Source organism: Equus asinus, chromosome X (assembly GCF_041296235.1).
Source record: "Equus asinus isolate D_3611 breed Donkey chromosome X, EquAss-T2T_v2, whole genome shotgun sequence".
Lineage (NCBI taxonomy): Eukaryota > Metazoa > Chordata > Mammalia > Perissodactyla > Equidae > Equus > Equus asinus.
Window position 1 is genome coordinate 138,032,367 of NC_091820.1, and position 27,688 is coordinate 138,060,054.

General features: G+C 48.6%; 1 protein-coding gene across 13 annotated transcripts in view; it reads left to right on the forward strand.

The window, feature by feature from the left end:
* The window catches only part of ZNF185 (zinc finger protein 185 with LIM domain), a 67,491-nt gene extending 40,025 nt beyond the window's left edge, over positions 1-27,466 (forward strand). For 9 of the 13 annotated variants that reach the window (XM_070502125.1, XM_070502127.1, XM_070502122.1 and 6 more), the window contains 8 exons: positions 2,755-2,949; positions 11,387-11,581; positions 14,408-14,518; positions 15,690-15,764; positions 18,057-18,128; positions 19,668-19,770; positions 24,116-24,214; positions 25,206-27,466. In XM_070502125.1, coding sequence (XP_070358226.1) covers positions 2,755-2,949; positions 11,387-11,581; positions 14,408-14,518; positions 15,690-15,764; positions 18,057-18,128; positions 19,668-19,770; positions 24,116-24,214 — 850 coding nt within the window. In that variant the 3' untranslated portion in view covers positions 25,206-27,466. The remainder of the gene's footprint in view (positions 1-2,754; positions 2,950-11,386; positions 11,582-14,407; positions 14,519-15,689; positions 15,765-18,056; positions 18,129-19,667; positions 19,771-24,115; positions 24,215-25,205) is intronic. The other 4 variants (XM_070502126.1, XM_070502124.1, XM_070502135.1 and 1 more) reach the window with 4 other exon arrangements.
* Positions 27,467-27,688: the final 222 nt, after the last annotated feature.

The window sequence follows — 27,688 nt, forward strand, 5'->3', positions numbered from 1 at the left end:
AGACCGTCCTGGATGCGCCTGCTCGCTTGCGTCCGGCGTGTGTGCGCCTGCGCGCGCCGCCATTTCCTGCTGCCGCGAGCTTGGATCGCAGTGCCTCTCGGGAAATGCGACCGTCCTAGAACGAAATGGCTGACCGGGGCGAGAGCGGCTTCGGCTTCGCTTCTGCTGCGGCCGTGCCCGCGCCGGCCGCCAGATGGCGCACGAGGATCACAAACGGGCCGGGCTGCGCATCTCTGGCCAGCCTGGGCTCGCGCCGGCCTTCTGGTGCGGAGCCCACTGGCCTTGGGGTTGAAGCAGGCCCCGCTGTCCAGACGAAGGCGGGAGAGAGGAAGGGAGCTGGGTGCTCGCGAGGAGCCCAAAGGGGCTCCTGAGGTCCGAGGCTGTTCGGCAGGGCGTCCTGGCGTCGGTCGTCTCCGGGCACTGGACACTGGTCTTCGGAGCTGCCCGGGGGCAGGGGCTGTGGACACGCGTGGAGGGCAGCCGGGCCCTCCCACCGCGAGGGACCCTCCGGCGGACCTGCCTGCCCTGGGCTCTGGGGTTCCATGGAGAGGGGCTTGGTTCCCAAGAGCTGGGTGAGGAAGGGTGAGGGGGCTGGGCCGGGAGATCTTGCACAGCAGTGGAACTGTCCCAAACTTGAGGGACTCTGCCGTACGCTATCCTCTTGTTCTTGCTTCATCACACATACAGGAAGAGGCGTATAGTACGGTGATTAAGAGCATGGACTTGGGTTCACATCTAAGCTCTGTCACTTACTTGCTGTGTGGCCTTGGGTATCTTATTCATCTCCTCTGTGCTTTTTTCCTTACCTGTAGAATAATGGCATACACGAATGTAGGACATTTCCTAGCACAAAGTACTATATAAACGTCAAACTTTTGTTTTATAAAAACCTCAAGCTAAATAAAGCAGCCCCAGAGGAATACCTCCTTCCACCAGAACTGTTCAAGGACACTTCGAAAGCTGGCCTCTGCTCCCCTTTCCCAGCTTTATCGGCCTGATTTCATTTAGTGAGATACAGAGTAGCTCATCCCGTCTCCACTAAACTTTTGTTATCAGACATTACACCTAAAACATATGCTGTTTTCCTCTGTGTTATGTTGCAAGTCTGGGCTTTTCAGGTTTATGTTCTTTCTGTGCGAGGAACAGGTGAACTTTAAGTACGTTTATTCACTGTGGACAACTGTTGTCAACCAGTGGAGGAGTCTGATGGAGGTAGTGCAAGAGTAGAAAGGGGTATTCTCTTCCACGTAGAGAGTGTGATTTGTTGAGAATTGGCAGTAGCTGTATTATACTACTGGATCGTTGCTCTAGTTACAGCCAGAAGTGGTACCTTGCCTATCTCTGAACACTTGACTTCTAGGCCATTCATTAGGGGCTTGGAAGGCCTCTGGGATGTTACATTGCTCAGCAAGACTTCCTGTGACTGTTTTTACTAAGATTTCCTTTTTATAGGTTACACCTCCCATAATAGTAGTGGCTGCTCTGAGGCCTAGGGCGAAGGAGCCTTATTCATCCACTTGTGTCTGTATTGCACTGGATCCCTAAATTGCTCTTTGTAGAGAATCTTGGCTTTATTCACAAACTTGGTGAGGACAATCTCTATTACTGTAATTCTATAGAGGACATGGGCTCGGACAGGATTCTGATTAAGTCCATGGTAAAGCTAGCTCAGGGCTCCCAGAGTTGGAAGACAAGCTCTTTAGGCCTTCTAGGTTGTCTTTGCCTCAAGTATGTATGTCACAGGCAGAGGTAAGGTGGGTGTATCGGGGCATCCTGCTGGCCAAGGGACTGGCATTACCTGAGAAGACCACTTTTGGTATCTGGCTGGGCTGCAGCAGACCATCAGGGTAGAAGTGGCACAAAGAGGCACAGCACCTACTTGCCTGAAGATCTGCCAGGTGCAGCTGGAGGTGGTGATCACCTTGTCTGCTGAAGGATTTTGGTTCCTTCCACCTAAGCCTGAAGAGTCACATTTCTTTCAAGCATACTCTCCGGAAAGTATGGTCATTGCTCCTCTTGTTATTCCAGCTTGAAGACAGGGAGCCTGCCTACTATGGGATTAACTTCCATGAATAAAAAGTCCCAGGGATAGGTGTAGCTGGTGGTGGTGTCTTCCTATCCTGGGATGGCCCCACCAGCAATTGGAGGCAGGCTGCTGATGCCGGGAAGGTTGAGTTCAAGATGAGCCAGGATCAAGGTGATGATGAGCTAGATTTCCATTTTCTGGTATGAAAGTGACTGGGCTCATGTTCTCAATAATCTGACTCAGTCTTTGCCTCTGGCCTAGGGGGCATATGACATCTTTGGTGCCTGAGGCTGCCAGGCCATCACCATCACCATCACACAGGATAGAGGTTTTGGAGGATGCACCAGCAGTGAGAAGCACCTGAGGATGGGGATGGTGATGGGAGGCCATGGAGGAAGGAAGACCTCCCAAAGAGTTCAATGCATGGGACAGGCAGGAAGCCACTCCCTCCTTGTTGGATTCAGGGGATGGCAAAAGCATTGGAGGCTCAGGCTTCATCTAGCACATGTGGAGATTGCCTTTGTTGGTGAGAAGGGAGCAGCAGTGCTGGAGCCCTCCCTAGGAGAAGACAGACTCTCCCCAAGGTGGGGGCCATGCCAGGCTCCTCTACACCCCACCCTCTGGAAGAGGAGCCCGCTACTGCCATGGGAGGTGATATCAGTGTGCATTGGGTGAGCAAGGACTGGTCCCACAGCACTCACTCTATAAGGGTGCTCATTCTTCCTCAGCGCCTTGGCTGGTTCTGAGGAGAAGAATGTGGCTGCCAAGGTGGGAGAGGCCTGGCAGGAGAGGCCCGGAACCCCGAGAGGTGACGAGGGAGACCCAGCTGCACCCACCCAGCAGCCTGCAGACCCCAGCACCTCAGAGCGGCAGAGCAGCCCCAGACCTGAGCCATTCATGGACCTGGACAGCCAGCGCAGCAGGTAAGAGCTATGCTGTGCTGGGCTCCTGCCGGCCCAAGCCAGAATTTTGTCAAGGGCCATGACCCAGGTGGGACCCACTTTCACCCCACGTCCATGCTAGTGCCTGGCACATTGCACACCTGGGTGTTCAGGCTCCTGCCTCATGAGTGGGGTTAGGATGGTGACTCCCTGGGCATCAAGCAGTGTCAGGGGGCTTCCTGTGGTGCAAGGAGCTAGGATGGGGCCTGCGATGGGAGCACATGTCTGTCCCCAGAGGTAGGAAGCCCTGGCTAATTCCTGACGTGTAGAGTAGGAAGGCGGTCTCCCAGAGTATAGATGCACTGCAGTTGGGGGTCCCAGGAAGGGTGAGGGATATTTGTGTGTATAAAATGGTGCTGTCAGAGAATGACAAAGAGAGAGAGAGAGAGAGTAAAAGCCAGAGAGTGTGACAGGGTGAAGCAGAGAGAGAGAAGGTCAGAATGAGAGGAAGAGAGCATGAGTGAGCAGGTATTAGAGACTGTGACAGTGGCAGTGAGGCTGACGGAGGGATTGTAATTGGCGATGTGTTGGTGCATGTCAGTGTGCATGAATGAGAGGCAAGTGTAACTGTGACTGGAGGTGACCATATGGTGTGTGTGTGAGGTTTTCATGTCAAGGCTCTGCTAACAGCATCTGGCCTGCTGGCCCCTACGTTCTGTGTCCTGTACAGCACAGACATGTCTACAGATAGTGAAAATGTAGCGGGCTTGTATTGCTTGGAGAATTCAGGGAGAGCAAAGGAAAGCACTTACCACTTCTGCAGATCCAAGCAAATGGTTTCTCGCATAAGACAGAAATGCTAGAAGGGGAGAGCCGAGACCCTCACTGCCCCAGGAGACAGGAGATGGTATCTGTGGCTTCTTTTGCAGGGATAAAATAAAAACGTTCATCTCCCCTCATGATACTGGGGTTCTTAGACCATGGAGGTTCCATAGTTACTTAGGTAGAAGGCTATTTTTAAGACCAGGCTCACCTGTTAGATAACACATTTTCTTATTTCAGAATATCCACCTTGTCCTTGACTCCTCTGCCCATCCTTGACCCCAGGCCCTGTAAGGGCCCAGACCAAAGATACCGAGTGAACAACTTTGGGCTTCCTGCCACAGCATGTGGCTTCCTATACCACTCAGCATTCCATCCAGCAAGAGGGGGTGTAAAAAGTGCAACCCATAGGTGAAGGAGGCAATTGGGTTTCTTTTTGACTGGAGGATAGTGTCAGGAGAGGCTTTCTTTACAGGTGAGATGAGGTTGAAACTGAAATATTTTGCCAGACAGACACACTGTGAAGGAAATACGGAGTCAGGGTAACTGCAGTGAAGGAAGGGTTAATTGGCAGCTTGGTGGGAAATGTTGAGAGGGGATTAGGCAGGCACCTGCTCCTAGGCTGAGGAGTGTGACTCACCTTCTGAGGGCCTCAGGGGCCACTGACAGCTTTCATGCAGGAGAGTGTTACGACCTGACATAACTTCTAGGAAGATTCCTCCCAGCTACTGTGTGGAGGATCATCCCAGGGGGTATACAGTAAGACAAGGTAGGAGACCAGTTAGGAGACTGTTTGCTTAGCCAAGGGACACGTGCTGGGGCCACAAGTCTTGCTGCCTTACTAATGGTAAAGGTGAGGGAAAGTGGTAGCCAAGGCTGCTCCTGAGATTTCAGGGTTGGGTCTGGGTGAATGGTGATGACCTCAAACTTGTGACAGGAACTAGTTGAAGGCTAGCACGAGGTTGAGGGGTGCTGGGCAGAGATATTGTTAGCGAAAGTTTGGTCTCTGATCCCGATGCCAATCCAAATAATGACAACAGAGTCTTGAGTGAAAAGGAAAGGCTTTACTTTGCCAGGCAGAGGGAGCAAAGCAAGGGCAAGTGCCCCAAGAATTGCTTGCTCCCCATTAAGAAATGGGTAGGGGTTTTTATTTGGGGATTTAGGTAGGGGAGGGGGGGCCATGGCCTTCTTGGTCAGCATTTCCCCATCTGCCTGTGTCTGGGGCTGCTTCCAGAGGAGGAGACAAAGGATTTCTCAGATGAGTGTCCTTGGCTGTTTATCTCCATGGTGGAAGGTAGACTCTGGCATCAAGAAGCCGACGAGTTGGGCCTGGGAAGCTTCGGTATCTTGATATTCTCTGGACATTAGTTTCTCTGCAAAAGAACTTCAAGGTCCTGTGATTAGCCACAACTTTAGTGGGAGCCCAGCGTGAGGTCATCTGGACTTTAACAATTTGTAACTTCTGTTTGGTTGTAAAGCTCAGGGAGTTAGAGGTTAAAGAAAGAAATGTTTAGATATGAGTGTAACTAAAGAACCGGGGAACTGAAAATGTGTGCTTTTAGTTTTAACCCATATATGCTCGGTTCACTGTAGGGGAACTAATATCAGGGCTGATATTAACTAAGAGTTGGTAACAATATGGTAAGGTCATTTGGGTCATGTTGAATATGAAGTGCCTGTAGGGAATCCGGGCAATGATGTCCAGAAAGCTATTGAGTAAACAAGCTTGGGGTTGAGTGACAATTAGACCAGGGCTAGAGAGTGGATGAGGTTGCCTGGAAAATGTCAGTTGAGTGGGGGATGCCATTTCCTTGGTCTCTTGTTTCTGCTACTGGCCTCCCTCCTCCTGTTCTCTTGGGGAGGAGTGGCTTAATTGGTTGCCAAGTTGGGAACAGGAACTGCATGGACCCAGCTTGACCCTTAATTCTTCCTGTTTTTGGAAGCAGATAACTTTTAGATATACAGCCCAGAAGGTTCCCCTAAATTCTCTGCTTCTCTCCAGAAGCTCCCAGGGCCAGTCGTCCAGCCAAGCCCTTGGCTGGGTGAGTAGGTCCCTGTGTTTCAGGGATGCAAGGGGAGCCTTCCTTCAGAGCTCTACGTGTAAAGCTGTCTGCTTCATTGGCTGACATTTATCTCCATTTTCTGCTTTTCTTTTGTCTGAGAAAGAAAAAAAGGAGGTATTAATTATTCAACCCTAAAACTCTAATGGAGTATATAAAATGAAAAAAAAAGTAAAAATAAGAAACAAAGGCAGATGGGTCGGAATTCTGGAAAATAATATTGAAGGGTCTTATAGAGGAAGAGGAGCTCAGGAGAGCGACATGGAGCTTATGGCTGCCTTGAGGGGGCAGGTTGGTGGAGCAGAAAGGCTGTGGTTGGATTAAGGTGGATTGAGGAGGGAGTAGTGGGTGAGGAAGTGCAGTTGGTGGAGGTACACAACTCTTTCTAAAATGTTGGCCATGAAGTGATGGATGTGAGAGGGCCGAGTGGATGAACAGCTACAGGATGATGGGGAGGGCCTTCTAGAGTGCATGCTTATGTGCCCAGGGGAGGAAATACCCACCAGGTAAGGAGATTTGCTGTTTGAAAAGAGAGTGAGCAAACCTGAAGGTGAAGGGTCACTGAGGTCATGGTGGGGGTCGCAGGGTGGTAGGTTCTAGAGCCTTGGGCAGGAAGGAGAATGCTCTGTCTCTGAGACAGGAGGGAAGGCCGAGTGTGCTGTTTCTGAGGTGGGCTGCAACACCCTGGAAATGCCCTTTCTCTCTTCCTCCTAAGTAGTCCACCTCTTGGAGTGTGCTGAGGTGTGGCTGTGGACAAGTCCTCTTTCCAGACCCGGCTGGGCTCTCTATTTCCAGTCATTGGGTCTGGTCACTAGCATGGCACCTGTGTATACTAGGTTCATCAGGAATGGCAACTTTTGGAGTCTGTGATCCAGGGGATTAAGGACCACTTACTGCTAATAGTCCCAAGTAGCAAGCAGTCCCTCAGCCCCAGTCCGGGCATGTGCCAGGAGGAAAGCCAGTTGGTGCACCCTGCTAGTGGACAAAGCTTGACTATCCTGGGATTTTAGGAAATGCAGAGGGAGGCAGAGAGAGAATTGCAAGGATGTAGGCAATGATAACAGCAGAATTGTTAGGGAGAGTGGATGGAGGGTAGGAAAAATCCTTGTTAGTATTTTAGAATGTCTGAATTGACCAGGTTAGAATCTTCGAGAACCCAGTCAGAATAGGGAATTCTCATGGGTGGGCTGGTTATTATTTCATGTGGGGACATGCAGGAGAGGACCAGGTAAAACCTTAGGCTATGAGAAATTGAGTTCTTCCATCAATTTGGCAACTTTTAATTTTTGTAGTCCATTAGCTCTACCATTTCAGATGACTGAGGATAAGGACAATATGACTTGGGGTATAGAGGAAGAACTTGTCGGGTTTCTTGGGTGACTTAACTGGTGAAGTGGATTCCTCAGTCACTTGACAGAGCCAGAATTCCCTATGTGGGGGTACTTGTTCTAACAAAAGTTTTGCAACAGTAGTGGCAATGGCCCTTTTAAAAGGGAACAGACATATGGTTGTAAGAACTTATTTTAAACCACGAGATTTAGGAGTGGAATGAAATCAAAATGCCAATGAAGAAAAGGTCCTAAATATCTGTATATTAGTAAAATCCCATAGGTAAGTGATGTGAATTTCGAATCGAAAACCACTGGCCTAGAATACACTGGATTTAAATTTAAAAAAGTAAAATTGCTACTAAGTTAGCATTTAAAATATCATTGAAATTATCACTGACAACACTGTGCTGCTGTTGTCTAATATCAGGCAAGGCAGCACCAGGACTCTGAGAAATGGAAGCATATCATGGGCAATGAGGGCACTGACAAATCTCTAGGAATTTTATATAATTTCTGAAATATTTATATATTTAACATTTTACCCATTAAATTTTAATTTAGGAAAGGCTCAGCATTATTTTGGGGGGGGATTTGACAATGCTTCCCATGCAATTTATACAATATTAAATAAACTTAATTATTTTTAGTACTTCTCTTATTACAAAGTGAAAGAACACATAAATCCTTTGGGCCCTCTGGGAAATCCCAGTGTCAGTTTTAGGTGTAAAAGATATATTGTATTTTATTTGGGGAAGGCAAAATGTCAAATGTTATCAGGAAATTTGAACATTTGACTAAATAAGATTATAGGATAGTGAGAAATAATAGTTATCTATTGAGTCAAAGTCACAAAAAAGTAGACCTGGAAGGTAACATGCTTGTAGACACTCTTAGCTCCTTTAAAATTAAAAAGCCTTTTAAAAAAATAATTGAGGACATGATACAGTCAATGTAAAGGATAGGACGTTAGTTTGATAAGACATAAAAACTTTGCATTTTAGACAGATTACTCAGGAGGAAACAAAGAGCATTTGTAACCTTTTATTAAGAGCAGACCAATGATCCAAGAAAATTTGGTTATTTTAACAGAGAGGAAGCCAAACTTTAGTTTTGCATTAGTATAATATTTGATATTAGAGCTTTTTTGAAAATCTTATAGTCTCAATAATTTTTAGCCAGTTTTGACCATGACAAATAAAATTTCTTTTCTGTGAACCTTTTAGAAGTTTTAAAACATCCATTTATATTCCATCTTACATATATTTTGGAACCACTGGTTATTTAAATTCAGGACAAAATTACTCTTTTTCCTTAACAAAAACATACTTGCATACTTTGCATACAAAGATGTTCCCCTTTGCCATTATCACTTTTAGTAGTTTCATTCATACATACTGATTATAATCTTTAACTATTAGTAACTTCTATTTTACAGAGAAGACTAGGAAGTAGATCATTTCGAACTGTCATATGCCAGCATTTTGTAGCAGACTGGTAAAGCTGATGAGTATCTATCTCACGAAATTTTATAGTTATATACTTTTTTATAGTCCAATTTTTCAGTGTGGATAAATGAACACATTTATTAACAGATCCAAATAGAGCTTCTTTGTACTATAAAAAATAAGAAGGAAAAAGTATATAAATTTAAAATTAGGCTTAATAATTAATGTTTTAGTATTTTATCTTACTTAGAAATCATCTAGGGGGGCTGGCCCCGTGGCCGAGTGGTTAAGTTCGCGCGCTCCGCTGCAGGCGGCCCAGTGTTTCGTTAGTTCGAATCCTCGGCGCGGACATGGCACTGCTCATCAGACCACGCTGAGGCAGCATCCCACATGCCACAACTAGAAGAACCCACAACGAAGAATACACAACTATGTACCGGGGGGCTTTGGGGAGAAAAAGGAAAAAATAAAATCTTTAAAAAAAAAAAAGAAATCATCTAGGTATTTAATGAATATCTATTAGTTAATTTAGCATAAGTCCAAGGTTTTAAATTACGAAAAGGATCTTGGAAACTGTCTTTAAGCTGACGTATTATAAAACATAATTTCTGTTGAAATAAAGTTTATCAAAATAATGACTCAGTTTGGTTAAAAGCAAATTTATATTGTTATAATCTTAAATATCTAGTAGATATAATACTAGCTTATTCGACTAGTACACCTGTTTAGGTTTAGGAAAAATATACACAAGTAGAATAAAAATATATGCTTCTATTATATGTAATGTTGATAACTCACAAGACATAGCTGTTTTTTATTAAACTAACAATATTAAATTAGTGTTGTTTGCCAAAAATTTACCTAAATTTTTTGAGCTTGAATTTTTAAAATATTCAGGTTAGTTTCTATAAGTATACTTATTCTTTTTTACATTCAAAGTATTAGAAATTGTTTCTTTATGAGAGTTTTAGGAATATTTAATTTATATGTGTTTATCTCTAAGTCAATGGGAATAGAGGATAAGGGATTTTGTAAGTTAATTTGGTAACACTAGCCAAAGGCAAGAAAATATTACACATATATAATGTACATATATACATAAACATACTGACAGACATCAATATAGATCTTACGGCTTTCATTGTAAATTTTCAGGCATGAGTCAGGTAAAACACAGAAATACAAAACTCACTGGTTTATATGAGTTGGCTCTTGTCTTTGCCCCACGTTATATTTTTATCAGAATTGTGTTTCTGGCAGATGGGACAAGTTGAGGTTACCTGCTCAACATGAAGGCTAAAGGTTCCTACTGATATTTGTAGAGGAGGCTTTTAAGATTTTTTTTTTTTGCCCTGAAATAATGTGATCTTTTGGAGACTGTAGACTAAATTTTGGGTGAGAGACCAAGGAGCAACCAGACAGCCGTCATGGTGTCTCCAAAGCTTATCTACCTTGATAAAATAGCCAAAGTGTTTCCAATTACGTTTTTTAGCCTCATATGGTTGTTTTCCAGGTTCCTGAAATCCTGGACAGCCCCCAGTGGGAGCAGGAGCCTAAAGGACCACGTATTGGTCCTAGACACATCCAGGAAGGGACGTCCTGCAGGACAGATAATTTGGGATACTGGGAAGCAATAGTAGGTTCCTTGGAGAGTTGACAGGAAGAAGGGAATGAAGAAGTGACGAGTTAGTATAGACAGTTCTTTCAAGAAGTTTGGCTGTTGGAGGGGGAAGAGGGGCGGGGGCGGGGGATGGAGACAGTGGTGGCTGAAGTTGAGAAAGGCCTTCTGGTTTGTTTTAATTTAAGTGATGAGCCCTCGCTTCTGCTGCTACCCCACGTCCATCCCCAGAGTTAACGATGCTTAGTGTAGGGGTAACTACGTGATCAGATTGAGTCGCGGGGAAAGGGTCGAAGTTCCATACTGACTGCTATTTATGAACTGCAAGCAGACCTTCACTCCAGCCTTTTCATCTGTAGAAAAGGGATGAAAATGCTACTGCGTCGTAATAATAACTTTGAATACTTAGCAATAAAAAAAACGAAGTGCGAAAGCAAAGTGGCCACAATACGCATGCACGCGCGTGCGCGTGCGTGCGCCGGGATCCTGCGCGAATCTGCGAGCGTGTGGCCCGTGTGTGTGCGCCTGCGTGCGCCGCCATTTCCTGCAGCCGCGAGCTCAGAGGACGGTGCCCGCCGGGAAATGCGACCGGCAATAAGGAAAATGGCCGCCCTGGGCGAGATCAGCCTCGGCAGGGATTATTCTGCAGCAGTGCCCACGCCAGCTGATAGATGGCGCGCGAGGATCACAAATGGGGCGGGCCACACATCTCGCCTGCCCAGGAGCCTTTGGGTTTTCGTGATCCTTCTCCTCCGTTGTGGTGTCACCGGCCCGTCTGAGAATCTAGCGAGCCTGACGGTCCTGTTAACCTTCCATCGCCCGCACCCGGTCCGCCAGGGCAGCTTGGGGGAAAGGCCCCTTCCCAGAGAGCTGGGTCCCTGCAGGGCCTGGCTGCGTGCACGGGTCTTCTGAGCCCCGCTGCCTGGGGAGAAGACGGGATGACTTGGGGATTTTTAGGCAGGACGGAGTGACTGGGACGAGGAAAGCGACTGCCTTTGTTAGTGGGAAGGGAGCAGCGGTGCTGGAGCCCTCCCTAGGAGAAGACAGACTCTCCCCAAGGTGGGGGTCATGCCGGGCTCCTCTATGCCCCACCCTCCAGAAGAGGAGCCCGCTATCGCCACGGGAGGTGACATCAGTGTACATTGGGTGAGCAAGGACTGGTCCCACAGCACTCACTCCATAAGGGTGCTCATTCTTCCTCAGCGCCTTGGCTGGTTCTGAGGAGAAGAATGTGGCTGCCAAGGTGGGAGAGGCCTGGCAGGAGAGGCCCGGAACCCCGAGAGGTGACGAGGGAGACCCAGCTGCACCCACCCAGCAACCTACAGACCCCAGCACCTCAAAACGGCAGAGCAGCCCCAGACCTGAGCCATTCATGGACCTGGACAGCCAGGGCAGCAGGTAAGGGCTATGCTGTGCTGGGCTCCTGTCTGCCCAAGCCAGAATTTTGTCAGGGGCCACGATCCAGAACAAACCCTAACACACTGGGCATGCCTGTTACCCTCTGCAGTTGTGACTGGCTAGGAGCCAGTGGGAAGCTGACCAGCATGGAGTATCCCAGGGTTAGGTCTCCACGGGCTTCAATTTGGAGCCACAGCATCAAATCTGTTAGACCAAGCCTGGCACAGAGAAGGTGCACAGAGAACCATGTTGTCTGGAAGCCATTTGGAGCGTGAAGACCTGGGTCAGGAGAGGGATAGGATGTTTTTGCCATTCATGGAGTTGGAAAGTCCCTGAGGAACATGTGCCCTGGTGTAGATGGGACTCCCTGCCAGAAATTAAGGATGTGGGATGAATTCTTCCACTGCCACCACCACTAGGATGGTTTTGCATGGCAGTGTTTAGGTGCTCCTTTTGCTCCCCAGAGGTCTTCTCCCAAAGCAACCATGAGTTTGGGAATAACCAAGAGCCACAGCCCACAGCGTTAGAGATGTTACCTAAGTGCCTCCTGTGATCAGTTGTAGGTAGCAGTCATATACACCCTGAACAAGATGGCCAGGGCCTGTCCATCCATCCACCCACCCTCAGGGAGCACGTAGTGTACCAATGAATGAACATGACATCGGTAACAGAATAGTGATGACCATTAGCATTTGCTGCATGCCAAGAATGTGCAAGCACTGTTTTTGTGCTTTATGCATGCCCTCTCACTTAATTCTCACACCAACCCTGTGGAGGAGGTACTATTATTGTGTCCAATCTACAGATGAGAAACTGAGGAAGAGGGAGGTTAAGTAGCTTGCCAATAGTCATCCAGACAGGCAGTGGCCCAATTGGTTAGAACCCAGACAGTCAGAGCCCAGAGCCTGTACTGCTAATCACTGTGCTATATCTGCTGCCTCTCCATTTGTGATAGGCCAAGAAAAGAAGGAAACCGGGTGTCCTTGTGGAGAGGGGCCAGGGCAGGGGTGGTTGTAGCTAGGATGGTCAGGGAAAGCTTTTCTGCTGAGGAGGGTGTGGCTCAGTTGAGACCTGATGCACAAGGAGGAGCCAGCCTGGTAAAGAACCTGGGAAGACACAATTCGGGCAGAGGGAGCAGTATGTATGGAGGCCATGAAGGGAGAGTGAGTCTGGGAGAAGGGACTGAAAGAAGGGTCCTGTGGTTGGAGGGTAGGAGGTGAGGAGGGGATAGGAGACCAGGTGGGTGGGGCCAGGGCTGGATCCTGTAGGCTAGGGGGAAGAGGCTACACAAGGGTGGTGAAACGTTATCCAGTGAGGGATAGGGAGCTCTCCCGCTAGAGGTCTCCCATTGCTCACATTGCGGTCCTGGAGGAATCCCCATGGGATTTTTTTTAACCTTTTCCTCTCACCTCTGCTGTCCCCTCAACTATTGTGTTGGGTGTGGATCAGAGGATGCCAGGTACTTGCTAGTTGTTCAATCAGAAGAAGATGCTATTTCCTTCCTCTTGTAATCAGTCCTCACTCTCTGGCTCTGTATTTTATCCCCCATCTGTCTTTCCAGGTTCCCATGGGCCTCCCCTCCTAGCCAATCCACCTTCTCCAGTCTTCATCATGCATTCCTGTGTCATAGGGTGACGTAGGAATAGGCACAGGGTGACTGGGTGCATTGAGGTGGGGTACCTCACCCAACCTGAGTAGGTACTCCAGAAGGGCTTCCTGGAGGAGAAGGTGGTGTTTTGTGCAAAGGTACAAGAGAGGTCAGTCAGTATGGCTAGAGCTTCAGGTACACATGGCATAGTTTGAGAAGATGAGCCTGGGGAGCTAGGCAGGTGCTCAATCATGATTGTTCTCCCCCTCCCCACTCTTAGACTAGTTCAGGTCCTGGGCACGGAATTCTCTTGCAGGGGTGTGATACCCGAGAGCCTAGGCCAGGTGGAGACAGCCACATCCAGAGCATGATCTGAGCAGCAGCACATTGGAGTGTGCACCCATAGAGCTGGCCCCGACACTGCAGGGGAGTGGGCAGACGTGAGGTAGATGGCACAAATGGGGAGGGATCACTGGTGGTGCCCAACAGAATGCCCTGAACTGCAGTGGGCAGCTACAGCAGCTTTTACTATGGGACTGGTGGCCTGGCAGCAGGCAAAGTGAGAGCAAGTAAGGGCCTGGCCAGAAAAAGGCCCTGTGAACTGCCTAGGAGGTCAGAGTCCAGGCCAAGGGTTATGTATTGCAGCTGAGAGGTGGAGATTCAAAAAAATCATTATACCTGTCAGTTTCCTGCCTCTATTGGTGGAAGATGCCTTCCAGAATGAGGTGCACCAAGTCTCTTCCTTGGTGATTCCTAAATTTATTTGTGCCTCTCTCCTTTGGCCTTGTATTCTCCAGAGAGTTCCCTGGAGGGTGGAGGGGGTGTTGATCCTAGGAAGGGGCTGTCCCATCCAATGAGGAAGTTAGCTGGGCTGTGTCTGTTAAGTTCCCTGTAGTCCCATGGCTCTGCTCTAACCAAGTGAGTCATGGTCCAAGGCCCTTGGCTGCAGTGGGAAGTTCTGGGTGGATACTGGAAGGGTTGGGTCTTGCCACTGACTCACAGTGTGACCTGGGTCACTCAGCCTAGGTTTTCTCATCTGTAAAGTGAGTAGTTCCACCCATGGGTCTCAGGAGCCTTGAAGAGTTCAGTGATTTGCAAGGGTTGTTTCAAATTCATCGGCATTCTTTTCAATGCCTTGAGGTGGCGGTCTCGGGATTAGGTCCCCAAAACCCTGTCTAAACTTGGAAGGTGTCAGCTCTCAGTGGTGACCCACTCACCCCTCCCTCCACTTCTTTCAGGGTGAGAAACCCCTCAAGCTGTGTGGTCACTGTCACCATCACTGCTGCTGCTGAGCAGCCTCATGTTTACATCCCAGCCTCCCCAAGTGAACCAGACTCCAGCTCATCGAGGTAAGAAGGGACTATCTGGTAGATGTTTGCTGGGCTCTTTCCTCCCTGCACCTAAAGGCTTTTGTCCCATGTCACTTGCCTGACATTACTCTAGTGCCTCCCCCACCTCCCAGCAGCCCATTGGTCAAGGGGCTACACAGTGCAATCCAAGTCACCTCAATATCACCTCCTGTTTGTGGGCCTGGACAGAATCCCATCATATCCCTTTCTCCCTATCCCAATGAGAAGCTGAGGTGGCACTTCCTAGGGCTCTGCCATCCATAGGACCTAGTTGATATCTCTTGGGGAACATGCCTGAGAAGGCCAAAGAAAGCCCACTGAGGCCAGAGCCTGTGTCTGTCTCTCTCGTTACCTGTTGTGACGAGAGGTGCACACCTGCTCTCTCATCCGCACTCCTGGCCCCACCCGCAATCTTAGAGTGCAGGAAGGGAGCCATTGCAGGGAGGCTGAGTGAGGGGCCGGTGTGCGGTGGGGAGATCAGAGGGTCCTTTGCTGACATCAAGCCAGCAGGCTGGAGTACACAGTATGAAAATGGGGTGAAATTTGGGTCTGTGGTCAGCCCAGCATGAGGCAGACCTTGTTTTCAATGTTGCCAGTGGCCTGTCCAGGGTGAGTTGATTTCCAGGCCTCTGGAACTCCAGGGGTGAGAAGGGAGAGGTTAGATTGCTGGTGTAGATTCTCACAGAGTGGCAAAGACTGATACTGTAGGATTGAGGCTTAGAGGCTTTCCTGGTCATGGGTGAAAGGGAAAGAAAACACAGTCAGAGAGGAGAATGGAAAGTCCGCTGAACTAAAGTCTGGGGCGGGGGTGGGGTGTGCCTCCCGCAGTGTTGAGATCTGCATGGAGGAGGACAGCATATTGCCACTGGCTGCAGGGAGCCTCTTTCTAGGACTCTCACATCCACACACGTCAAGCTGAACTAACCGATGGGCTTTGATTTCAGCCCGAGTCCGCAGAGGGCTCAGCTGTCCAGCAGCTCACCTTTGCTGCTTTCTTTGCCTGGCAGTGGCTGGAGCCCACCAGCGCCTGTACCCCCAGACTTACCAGGAGCTCCTTCACTTCCTTCAAACCAGGTGGGGGTCCTCCTAGCCACGGACCCCTCCTTTGGGCCAGACCCAGTCCCCTAGAATCTTCCAGTATACCTCTTTCTGTTCTGCTCTGATCCTACAGCAAAGGGATTCTCTTCGTGAAGGAGTACATGAATGCTAGTGAGGTATCTTCGGCGAAGCCAGTGTCCCCACGCAGGTAAGTCCCCAGTCCTGCCAGGCCCTGTGTATCCTCATTCCTGCACCCCCAGTACTTCATCCAGGGCTTGGCCCAGAGTAACTTCTGTGTCATCATCTATCGAATGGATGAATGATTTGATTGCCCGCCGGGGTGAGTTCCACATTTCCGGCTGTTCTGCCTAACTCGGTGCCTTTGCATTCCCCCTTTACTGTTACTTCATCCCGCACCCTACTTCATCCCTTTCTGCCTGTCTTTGTTTCTTAGTAGACTACACGCTTTCTTTTATGAAATCCTGAGAGCATCACTCTTCACAGGGCTGGTGGGGCCCTTAGTTAATTCCATCCTGTTCCAGAACACAGGGCTTCCCTCTTCAGCTCTCACTCTCTTTCCAGCATGCCATGTTGCCTCATTTGAATACATTTGAGATAAGCATAACTTTTCACTCATCAGCTCTTCATCTGCTTGCTTCCTGATGCCATATGGAAGGGTACTTGCATGACACTTCAGTTAGAAACTAACCCACACTGAGACAGCAGCCCCTGGGAATGTTTTGTATGCCATAGCATTCCTACTGCTAGGGTGAGGATGCTGCAGAATGATGAGCATGGGTGTAGGGGTCAAGTTCAAGCACCAGCTTGGCCCCCATTGACTGGATCATTTTGGACAAGATGCTCAACCTTTCTGAGCCTCAGTTTTTTCATCTATGATTCCTTAGGGTGGTTTTTCTCAACAGCTTTATTGAGATATAATTCACATATCATAAAACTCACTCTTTAAAGTGTCAAATCCAGGGGTTTTTAGTAAATTCACGGTGTTGTGCAGCCATCACCACTATCCAATTACAGAACATTTTCATCACCCTGAAAGGAAACCCCTTACCAATGAGCAGCCCCCCATACCACTAGCCACAGCCCCTGGCCACTGACCTATTTTCTGTCCCTATAGCTTTGTTCAGGGAAGTTTTGAAATTAGAAATAATGTATGTAGAACTTCCAGCACCCCCAAGGGAGCTGTCTTTGCCGTTTAGCATTTGCCTCTGTGAGTGTCACTTGACTGAACTCTGTCCATCTCCTGGTTTTTCTTCTCCCAGTCTCACGACTCTATTAAATTTAATTATTACACTCTGACAGTTAGATTTACATTAAAATTGAATTTAATATTCAGTCAAAATATTACCTTTTATGGGGCTGGCCCTGTGGTGTAGTGGTTGAGTTCACGCACTCCACTTCAGCAGCCCACAGTTCGCAGGTTCAGATCCCGGACATGGACCTAGCACTGTGCATCAGGCCACACTGTGGCAGCATCCCACATAAAACAGGGGAAGGTTGGCACGGATGTTAGCTCAGTGACAATCTTCCTCAAGCAAAAAGAGGAAGATTGACGACAGATGCTACCTCAGAGCCACTCTTCCTCACGCACACACAAAAATATTGTGCATCTTATGAAAAAACGGTAGACTTTCTTTATTGGATAATGAGACTTGTGTAGTCTAGTGTGTTTTCCCCTTTTGCTTTACCTTCCAGACGGCTTAGAGATAAGCTTAATCCTCCGAAGCAATCAGAACCTGGGCTGTAATTCTAGCTCACCCCTTACTCCGAGCATGACCTTAGGCAGGTCACTTAGCCTCTGAGCAGCACTTTTCTTAACTACCTCCTGAGGTCACCACCACATGGCTCCAGTGAGAACGGTAGCTTCACTAAATTGTATCCCAGGGCTTGTAAGCTGATCACCCTTCTCTGGCAATAGTTTTTTTTTTTAAAAAAAGAATTAGTTTTCGTTATAAAAAATCATATTATGAAAAATGAAGATACAAAAAGGAGATAGCCTCATCCCTAACCCCACCGTGTAACCCAAGCCCAGGTATTACATTGGAATGTTTCCTTCCCTTTTTGGTTCCTGTCCCTGGTACCTAATTTCTGCTGTGAGTGGGTTCCTGGTGACGGTCACATTATAACCTAGACACCTATGTGGGGAGAAAAGCCCTGCTCCTTTCCCACTGGTCAGGGAAACTGGGAGTCTTCCGGGCATACACAGCCTTGAGAATCCCAGCCCCCCGCCCCCCCGTCGTTTTCCTCACCGTGGCAGATCTTTGCCCCCCATGCAAGGGCTCTTCTCCAAGAGAATTATGCCTCCTTGGCAGCAAGTTCAAAGCTTCCCCTGCCATTTAGCATAACAGATGACAGCTGGCCATGCAGAGTCATATCTCAGCTTGTGGCCACAGGGTTAATCAGAAAAGCGTTCCCCACTCATGACTAGTAGTGATCTGGCTCCCGTCTTCTGCCCTCTTCTCCCCCCTCACACTCTCTGAAGCATCAGGAGCGTTGAGGACTCATTCAACATGGAGAAGAAGTCCCCATGTGACAGCATCCCTTACTCTGAGAGGTAAGTCTGCTGTCTTACCTGGGAGCTCTGACCCACTTGCAGATCTGTCACATCACTGCGTAGGGTGGTGCTTCCCTTATTGGGATGGCACACTTGTGGCAACTAAAGCCTTTAAACCGAGCTAAGATCAGAAGACAAACACATAGGCCTCTGAGAAGGGAGATGGTGGGGTCCGAAAGCCCAGGGGCTCGTGTCAGCAGGAGAGGCCCCTGGGATTAGAACCAAATTGATGACTTAATGAACCTGCAAATCTGACCAGATGGAGAAAAGCTACAAAAGAGAGTGGTGTGTGGAAAATGAAGAAAAGTGGACTGCTGTCATCAAGAAGCCAGAAAAGAGCCAAGAAGAGCCATTCATTTGGAATAAAGGAACCTGCAGAGAATACCTCATTCAGCAGTTTCAAAAACTGACACTAAATGACAGCAGTCATAAGATAGTCTTAATGATAAAGAAGCCCTATTTTTAAATTCTTGGAATAGGGTAGAAAGGAGTCTTAGAGATGTAGTTCACTCAGGTCACAGTGAAGGAAACAGGTCTGGAAGGGGTAAATAACATGCCTTAAGTCACACAGGGAGTTAATGGCAGAGCCAGGACTAAACCCCTAGTCAGGGATGTTTCTACTGACTATGGACTAGAACTGGTTTTGGTAAAACATGCAGGAGGAGCAGGGCTGTGATGAGGGCAGGAGTCTTTAGCAACACTGTCGAGAGACAGCCCTGGGCCAACAGCAGGACAGAAGGACCAAACAGACATCCCTGGTAATTCTGGGCCATTGAAGGGAGCCAGAGTGGCTCCAGGTTGGTAACACCACCCTTGGCTCCTATTCAGAAGGAGACCCAAATCTCTGGAAGAAAGCACCCCCACTATAGACCTGAAGAGTCAGGGCAGGCAGTTCTGTCTGAGGAGGAAAACCAGGGGTGACTCAGGAACAAAGGCAGGAATCCTGGACCTGGGGAGATACTCAAGCTAGAAGTTGGTATCTAGAACTTCAGCCTGAGATCCCAGCAGGCTCTACAGGCAGACTGACTGTGTGATAGTTCCTGGAGTACCACAGGGGCAGGGTGTGTCTGAGAATGTAGGGTCCAAAAGGCACGGCTCATTGGTCCCAGGTGTGAAGAGAAAGGCCACCGAGGCAGGGTGCCAGGTAAGGCATACAAGGACTTGTCTCCTGTAGGAGAAGACATGGGTCTTCCTGTTCTGGAGGGGAGCTGGACCCCCTAAGATGATATGCCAGGCAAGGTGGCAGGGAGAGGCAAGCTGCCTGGAATAAGAATCACATCAGGGTCTCCTCACACATGATAGTGAGGATGGTGAAGATATATGACCGGTTCCTGGAAATAATGCAAGAGTCTACAGTGCGCTGAGGCCTGGGCAGGCCCAGGGCCATGTGGCCAATTGTATACCACAGGAAAAGATGGCAGGCTGGGAATCCTGGCAGGAAACCTAGGCCTGGCTATGTCGAACCAGAGGACCTGGCTGCGTCACATCAGTAGTCTGCGTGCCAACCTGACTGCTGAGTTCTTGCTTTTCATCTCACAGAACAACTGGAGGGATCTGTACTTACTGCAGCTGGGAGATCCGAGATTGCCCAAAGATTACCCTAGAACATCTTGGCATCTGCTGCCATGACTATTGCTTTAAGGTAAGGAAGAGGGGTGGTGCAGCTGAGAACACTGTCCAGAGATAGGGAGTCTTATGGGTTCGGAGAGTATGGAAAAGGCTCGATCTCTGTATGATTATGCTCCATCTCAGAGGTTTTGCAGAGCTTGGAGTTGAATGAGCTCCCAACTCCAAGGAAGTGAATAAGTGCTGGCAGTTCTGTGTGTTTAGTGCTGTGGGGGAGGCAGAAGTGGTCTTCTAGGGAAAGACTAATTCCCAGCAGTGGGCCAAGAAGTGTGAAGGCCCTAGGGCAGGAGCGTGGAGTATTGTAGCTCGCATGGCTGGAATGGCATGAGTAAGAGGTGAGCAGTAGGAGCTGAGGTCACAAAGATAGCTGGGGGCTGGATCATGTAGGCCTCGGAGGACACAGAAAGACTTTGAATTTTTTTCTAAATACAATTGGAACCTACTACAGGGTTTGGGTGGGGTAGTGACAAGGTCTGATTCATGCTTTTTAAAGGATCCCTCTGGCTGCTAGGTGAAGGAAAGACTAGAGGGGCAAGAATGGAAAAAGAGAGACCAGAGGAGACTGTTGGAGTAGATCAAACTAGAGCAAACAGTCACTTGATTAGGGAGTTGGCAGTGGAGCTGACAAGATGGCCGCTGGATTGGGGTTACTGTTTGAAAGTAGAGCCAGCAGGTTACAGGGTGTGAGAGAGTGAAAGGAGTCAAAGGAAATTCAAGCTTGGGGCCCAGGCCATTAGCTGAAAGGGTGGTGGTGCCGTTTACTGCAATGGGCAGGACTTAAGGGGAGCAGGTATTCACGAGGGAAGGTGGAGCCCGGCGAAACTGAATATGCCTCAGGGAGAGCTATGTGGGAGGTCACCTGGTCATTTGGATGTATAAATTTGCCTTCCAGGGAAAGGCCAGGGCTGGGAGTTCACGGGGCATACATTTTCCCTGAGCCATCCCTGAGCTGTCGAACCTTCCTGGGTGGGTGGTAGGAGGGCTGAGGGCTGAGCCCTGTGGCTTTCTGGCATTTAGAGATGGGGTAGAGGAGAGGGTTTATAGAGGAGGCTGAGAAGTAATGGAGAATATGGTACCCCCAGTGACACAGTTTCTCAGAAGACTGCAGTGGTCACCCTGTCGTGGTTGCTGAGCGATCAAACAGGATGAAACCTGACAGTTGACCACTGAATTTTGCAGCGTGGTGATCATCGATGACCTCAGTAGGAGCAGTTTTGGTGGCGTGATGGGGACCGAAGCCTGACTGGAGTGAGCTCATGGGAGAATAGGACATGTAGAAATGGAGAGAGGGAGTCTGAAAGACTCTCTTGAGGGGTTGGCTTTGTAGGGGAGCAGTGCAAGCAGCCAGCGGCGCAGAGGTGCTGAGCATGGGTTTGTGCTGACGGGAGTGATGCAACAGAGAGCAAATACTGATGATGCAGGAGAGAGACAGGTTGGTAGGAGAGAGAGATAGGTACCAGTTCACATGTGGGTCACATACAAAGAGGTTCCCAGATTGGGTGGAGGAAGAATAAGGAATTTCTTCAGCTGTTGCTTCTGTGTTCTCAGCCAATAAAAATAGGGTCATCTGTGAGTGAGGGGTAAGGAAGGAGTGTTGGATGTTTAAGGAGAAAGAGGAGGGTGTCTCAGAAGGGAGGGCAGATGGACGAGAGGGAAGTGGGGGCTGTGCAGAGCCGGCTTGATGTGAGGGCTCATGGATTGCTACCAAGACCGGTCAGCGTGGTCCTGTGTTGTTCCCCGCCATGCTCTGGCAGGAGTGAAGCAGGGGGAGTTGCATTTACTGGGGTGGAGATTTTGCCCGGTGACTTGGCAAGATTGAGACTGTGCGCAAGGGAACAATAACAGTGAGGTGGTGGGCTGGTCCACATATTGAAGGTCCCAGTGGTGACAGGGACCTGTACAAGTGAGCTGGAGGATGTGGGAGTCAAGGAGTGGGACATCTGACTTGCAGATTTGGGATGCAGTGCACTTATTGGTAGTGACAAGGGCAGCAGTTCTCACACTTGAGCACGTGTCAGCATCCCCTGGAAGGCTTGTTAAGACATAGAGCACTGGGCCCCAGTCCAGTTCCTGACTCAGTAGGGCTGAGTGGGACCTGAGAACTGGCCTCTCTAACAAGTTCCTAGGTGATGCTGAGGCTGCTGGTCCAGGGACCCCACGTACAGTCTAGCCAGAGCAGTGGCTGAGGCAGAGAAGGGGCCCAGAACATTGAAGGAAAGGAGTGGAAGGCCAGTAGTGGGGAGCTCCTCCACCTGTGTGGATCCAGGATGAACTCACAATAGGACAGGAGTAGTGGTGGAAGGAGAGAGAATGATCTGGATATAAAAATCATTGACAGAGAAGCATGGCCTGGAGAGCAGCAGATGTTTACAATAAGAAGGTGGCAGGAGGAATAATTTGAGGGCAAATGGTCTTCCGTGAACTCCAAGTAGGATTATATTTTTCAACCTAAAGATCATGACATGTGGTTTGGCAAAGAACATTTTGTTTTCCTGATTCCTGGACTTACATGAAAAGTCCTAAAAGATTTTGTCAACTTTTGGTTATATACTTAATTACAGGGAAGCCTGTTAAACACAGAGCAAAATGACGGGAGTGTGAGACCTAAGGAACTCTTGACACTAAATGTTGGGGGGAGGGTGCAGTCAGAGTGGGCCCGAGTCCCCAGGCAGGCTTTGTGAGGGAGGTGGGCCTAGAGTCGGGAGTGAAGGGGCACACAGGTATTTTCCAGGTGGCTGAACATGGGCAAAGGCCACTGCACGTGGCCGTGGGGCAGCACACCGTGATGCATGCAGAGGAGGAGTAGGAAAGCAGGAGGCCGGGGCGCGGGAGGAAGAGGCATGGAGGGGCAGAGATCTTAAACTCGGCTGATCGGGCCTCACATAAGGGCTGAGGAAGTTGGAGTTGTGGCAAAATAGTGAGAGCTTGATATTCTTGGTGGATTCTTGGAAGATGGGCCAGGAGCACAGAAGTGGAGAGGGTGTCATTTCTCTAGGATCGCAGAGCCGCTCAGAACCCAGGGTCACAATCCGGCTCCAACATCAGAGCCCACGTGATCCCAGCCACACTCTGCTGCCTCCCAGGAAATGTCATCTCCTTACTCAATTTCATTTGTAGAAACCAGTTCGTCACTACCCTTAATTGTAGGTTTTTCTTATTTTTATTAAGTTGACATAACATTTTAAAATATTAGTTTGTATGGTTACATTTAGGAAAAAAGAGAGGACACCCATGGCTACAGCATCATAGCAACTCTTCAGGGGTCCTGTTCTCCACAGTGTGAGGCATGTTGCAAGCCCAGATTGTTGATTTTTTTCTGTGTTCCTAAAAGGGACCCCCTAAATGGGTCTGCACCGTCAGTTGGCTAAGTTGAGGTTCAAGTCCTGGTCCACAGTGACTAAAATGATAGAAACATGATACATGAATCAGAGGACTAATTAATTTACAGTGAGAGAGAAAACTGCCAGGAGAAAGGAACTGAAAAGTAGAAAGAGCCAGCTAGAAGCTTGCCGTTGGAGAGGGGCTTGGTGAGAAGGAGCAGAGGGAGTTGAGGATCTTAGCAGCTGTTCTCCACTGCTCTCAGCACCCTTTGCAAGCTGGAAGCCAGAAGGCTCAGCCTGGGGCAGGCCTAGAGATGGCTGGAGACCCAGAGTCATGGGGACTCGGGCTCCTCTTATTTGAGACTGTCGGCAGGCCACCCTGCCCTGACCCCAGGATCAGGAGGGTCCACTGCACATGGCTGGCTCTTGTCATCCTTTAGGTGTTCACTGGAGAGGCAGGTTTGAGAGTCTTGAGGTCAGAGGGTCCGGACTGCTGAAATAGCCTTTTATTTTTATTTCCTTGGGCCTTTGTATCACCTTCCTTTGGACCTTAAATATCACAACTAATGTCCCCCAGCCCTCCTACATCAGCAGTGACCTTGCCATTTACTGAGCAATTACTTTATGTCTGGCCAGCGCTGAGTGCTCTAGGTGGGCTGCCTCACTACATGCTCCCACGACCTGCCAGCGTGCCCATTCTATAGCCAAGGAAAGGGAGGTGCGGAGCACCTCAGTAACTTGCCCAACCCCACCCAGCTAATAAGTAGTGTGGCTTTAGGGCTCAAACGCGGGCCCAATTCTGAAACCTGGGCTCCTAACCACTATGTGATTGTGCTGCCTGCTAGTTTTTGTGATTTTTTTCTTTTTTCAGTTTGAATTTTGTCTCTCTTTTCTGCTATTTTTTTATTGTTTGCTTCGAAGTCTAGGATGTGCCACCAGCTCTGTACCTGCCTGCCTATCTTGGTCAGGCGCCCCTTCCCTATGCCACTTGTTGATGTTGCTTTACCTGTGTGTTGACCTCCAGCTTGCTTTCTCTTTCAGTGTGGGATTTGCGGTAAACCAATGGGTGAGCTCCTGGATCAGATCTTCATTCACCGTGACACCATCCACTGTGAGAAATGCTATGAGAAGCTCTTCTAGGTGGGTGCTGGCACCCCAAGGGCCAAGCAGCCAGGAGACTTATTAGGGGAAAGAAATGTGCCCTGGTCTATCCCTGAGTCTTGACCAGGACACTGCTATCTCTCTTAGCCTGTATGTTCAGGAGGCCCCAAGTCCTCATGTCCCTATTGCCTTATGATACTTTGAAGTCTCAGGTGGCACAGATAATGACCTTCCCCGGGGACACTTCTAAGTTGCAGGGGTCATAGTCTCTTCCTGTCAAGAAGTGCTGTCTGTGCAGCACCTCAGCTGAGCCCTATAGCTGCCCTGAGGTGCCGGCCAGGCCTGTGCTGTTAACCTCATTTGGGGACAAGGAAATAAAGACCTAGAAATGAAAAGGATCTGGGGAACCCCCTAGCTAGTGGATGGCAGACTCAGGACCTCGCACTTCAGATTCACATCCAGGGATCTCTGCTACAGTCCCTTGGACCACCTCCACCATTGCTCATATAGTGTCAAATCAGGACTTGACAGCCAAAGTGTTCAGTTAAACGAGATACAGCTTGGGGCCAGCAGCAGGTAAAGGCGAGAATAAGCTGGCATGCGTGGGTGGGGATGGTGCTGTCCTGGGGCTGGCCCGACCAGGAAGGGCTGCTTGGGCAGTCTCTGGGCCACATTGCCATCACTGCCTGAGGAGAGGTTTGCCTGTTAAAAGCCCAGTGTCCCAACTGCGTGGGGCCTAGTGCCAACAGGACACTGCCGTTCCAGATCCTGGCAGTCCCTCCTCCTTAGCACCTCCTCAGCTAGAAGCACAGATCAGAATACCTCCCTTGAAGGCAATGGGAGTGGGTGGCCACCAGGCTCTCCAACGGCTACAAGCATGTTCTGCCTTCTCTCCAGAAGATGCATTGACTTGGACTGTTGCTCCTGATGCCTGGAGCAGTCAGCCACGCCAAGAGCCTCTGACTGGTCATCGGATTGGATGTGTATTTCCAATCTCATGGCTACTTCTATTTTCTTTTCGCTCCCTCAGGCTGAGAAGAAGCTGATGACTCCTGGACAAATTTGGCTGTCCGCAGTTGCCCCAAGTTCCCTCACTTCCTCCCTCCCCATTTGATTTCTTCATGCTTTTGCCTTTCTCAAGTTGAACCTTCTTACATCCAGTAGTGTATCTTGATGCTATGATCACTACTTGTGTGTGTAACCTTTTATAGCTTAGAAATCACGTCACATCCAATGATATCATTTCAGGCTCAAGCAGAGAGGATTGAACAAGGATTCCATCTTGGCCTAAGACAGGTCAGCCTCCTTGTATGATAGGCATGGGCAAGAGCATGGGGTTCATTATGTCCTGACTCTTGGGACAGAGAGCACATCCCATTCTGGTTCACCACTGTGAGTGTACCTTTGGGACTTGAGAGCAGAAGGAGACCCCCTGAAGCTTCTGAGGGGCCAGGTTGAAGACTGTTGACCATCCCTGGTGGGTAAATTGCAGACACTGAGTGCTAGGGATTGGCATAGGCTAATGTTTGGCTTGCCCGTTTGCCGTATATATTTTTTAAACTTTTCATACACTTTTAAAAGTAGGTAGTTACTTTTGATTGAGTTCTATAGCAGATTTTAGTTTTACCTCTTTCTACTCACCTTTATAGCTGAGTTTTGTCCCACAGGCATGTGGGGATGTATTAGAAAGTTTACACAATTAGGTTTAAATTCTATAGGATGTGATTCTTGGGGGGCTACTGACCAAAGGGACATCTGTGTTTGAATCTTGATAGGTCATCAATACCTTTGCCCTCAATTCCCAATCCCTAATCTTTATGCAGAAATCCTCTAAAGTAGGTTTTAGGGTATATAGGCTCTAGCAGGATTAAGAAGGGTGAAAAGCAGCCGACATTTCTTGAGGCCTTGCTACATACCAAGCATTATCACAAAGTCATGACATTGATCCCCATACTAATCTTGTGCAGAGGGCATTCTCATCCCCAATTTACAGATGAGGATATTGAGGCTCAGAGAGATGGTCATTGCATTGTGCAGAACCATTGCTGTCTCTCTCCACTAACAGTAACCACAACGGTGAGCATCGATTCAGTGCTAAGTATGTGTCAAACACTGTGTGGAGGTTACCTAATCCTACACCAGGTAAAACTGCCCCCCTCAGGCCTCCTCTGAGGCACAGTCTTACAAAGAGGGGGAGGTGTGAAATCACTTCTCCTGTGGGCATCCTGGGTCCCCCTGTGAAGTACCACAGAGACCAAACTGTCCCCCTTCTCTCTCCTCCCCTTTCCACGAAAACACTTCTGAACTGAGATGGTCTCAGCTGGGAAGAGATTTGACTCACAGACCTTCCCAAGAGGAGCTTGTCAACCCAGGGAAAGCTCTAGTGGGCTAGCCAATCTGAGCACAGGGCCTTCAGCGACCTCGTATATTCCAGTCCAGAGCCTGTCCCAAACTAGCAGCAACTGCTGGGGCCCCAGGTCCTCAGAATGTGGAAACCTGTCACCAGCTGGACAGATGCAGGCCCATCCGTGCAATTAGGTGATTCTCTGCTTGGCTTCACCTGGGCTTCTCTACCTTTGGCACCAGCATCACTGTGTAAGCTCCCCAAGAGGAGGAATAACCTGAGGGTTTTTCTGATGAAAAATGAAGGCCTCTTCTCTTGATTTAATTAGAAAATGTCTCTCCATCTCTCTCCAGTTTCTGAGCCCTGTGCACATTGGCTGGTAGACTGGTTCTTCCTGTCAAATGATCAGAGAGGATCCATTTATTTGCAAAGAGATGCATCAGATTTGCTCTGGACGGGGAAAGTGGTACAATATGACATGTGCTGACACTAAATATGACTGGTCTTCCTCAAGTCTAGCCCTCAGCATGAGCCTTGGCACATGGTAGGCACTGACACGTAGGGGCTGAATGAATGAGTGAAAGGGAAAAAAAGGTTGCTCTTTGGGTGGGAGGTGCCATCCCTGAGTCTTGGTGCTACAGACCCGGCTGATGGAGTTCAGGATGAAAAGGTCCAAGATAGGCTGGCTTCCCTACCTTCAAGATACACTCTGCTTTTAAGGTAGTTTTAGAACCAATATGCAAGATAGTGACAGAAAGCTTGTGAAATCAGCATTGATTTCAATCCAAAACAGCCTCTCTCATGGCTCAAAAGGCACAGAATTCTGCAGACTTAAGGAAGAGGGGTGGTTGCATTACACTTTTGCTTTTTAATTGCCTAGTGTTTTTAATCATACTTGCTTAACCCACATTAATGTACACAATTATAATAAATGTTAAGATATTACACGTGTTAAAGTTTCCTTTTTTAAGTGTAATAATTTGGTATACTTGGCTGTGTGATTTATTTTCTCCTATTACCTGAAGCCATTCTCTCTTCAAAAGCAAATGCTTTAAGAAGTATCAAATCTAAAGAGAAAAGAATAGGAAGGTCGAGAAACTATGCATGCACAGACAGTGTGGAATTCTAGACTTATCAGATCTTAACAAAGAATATTTTATTCTTTTGGG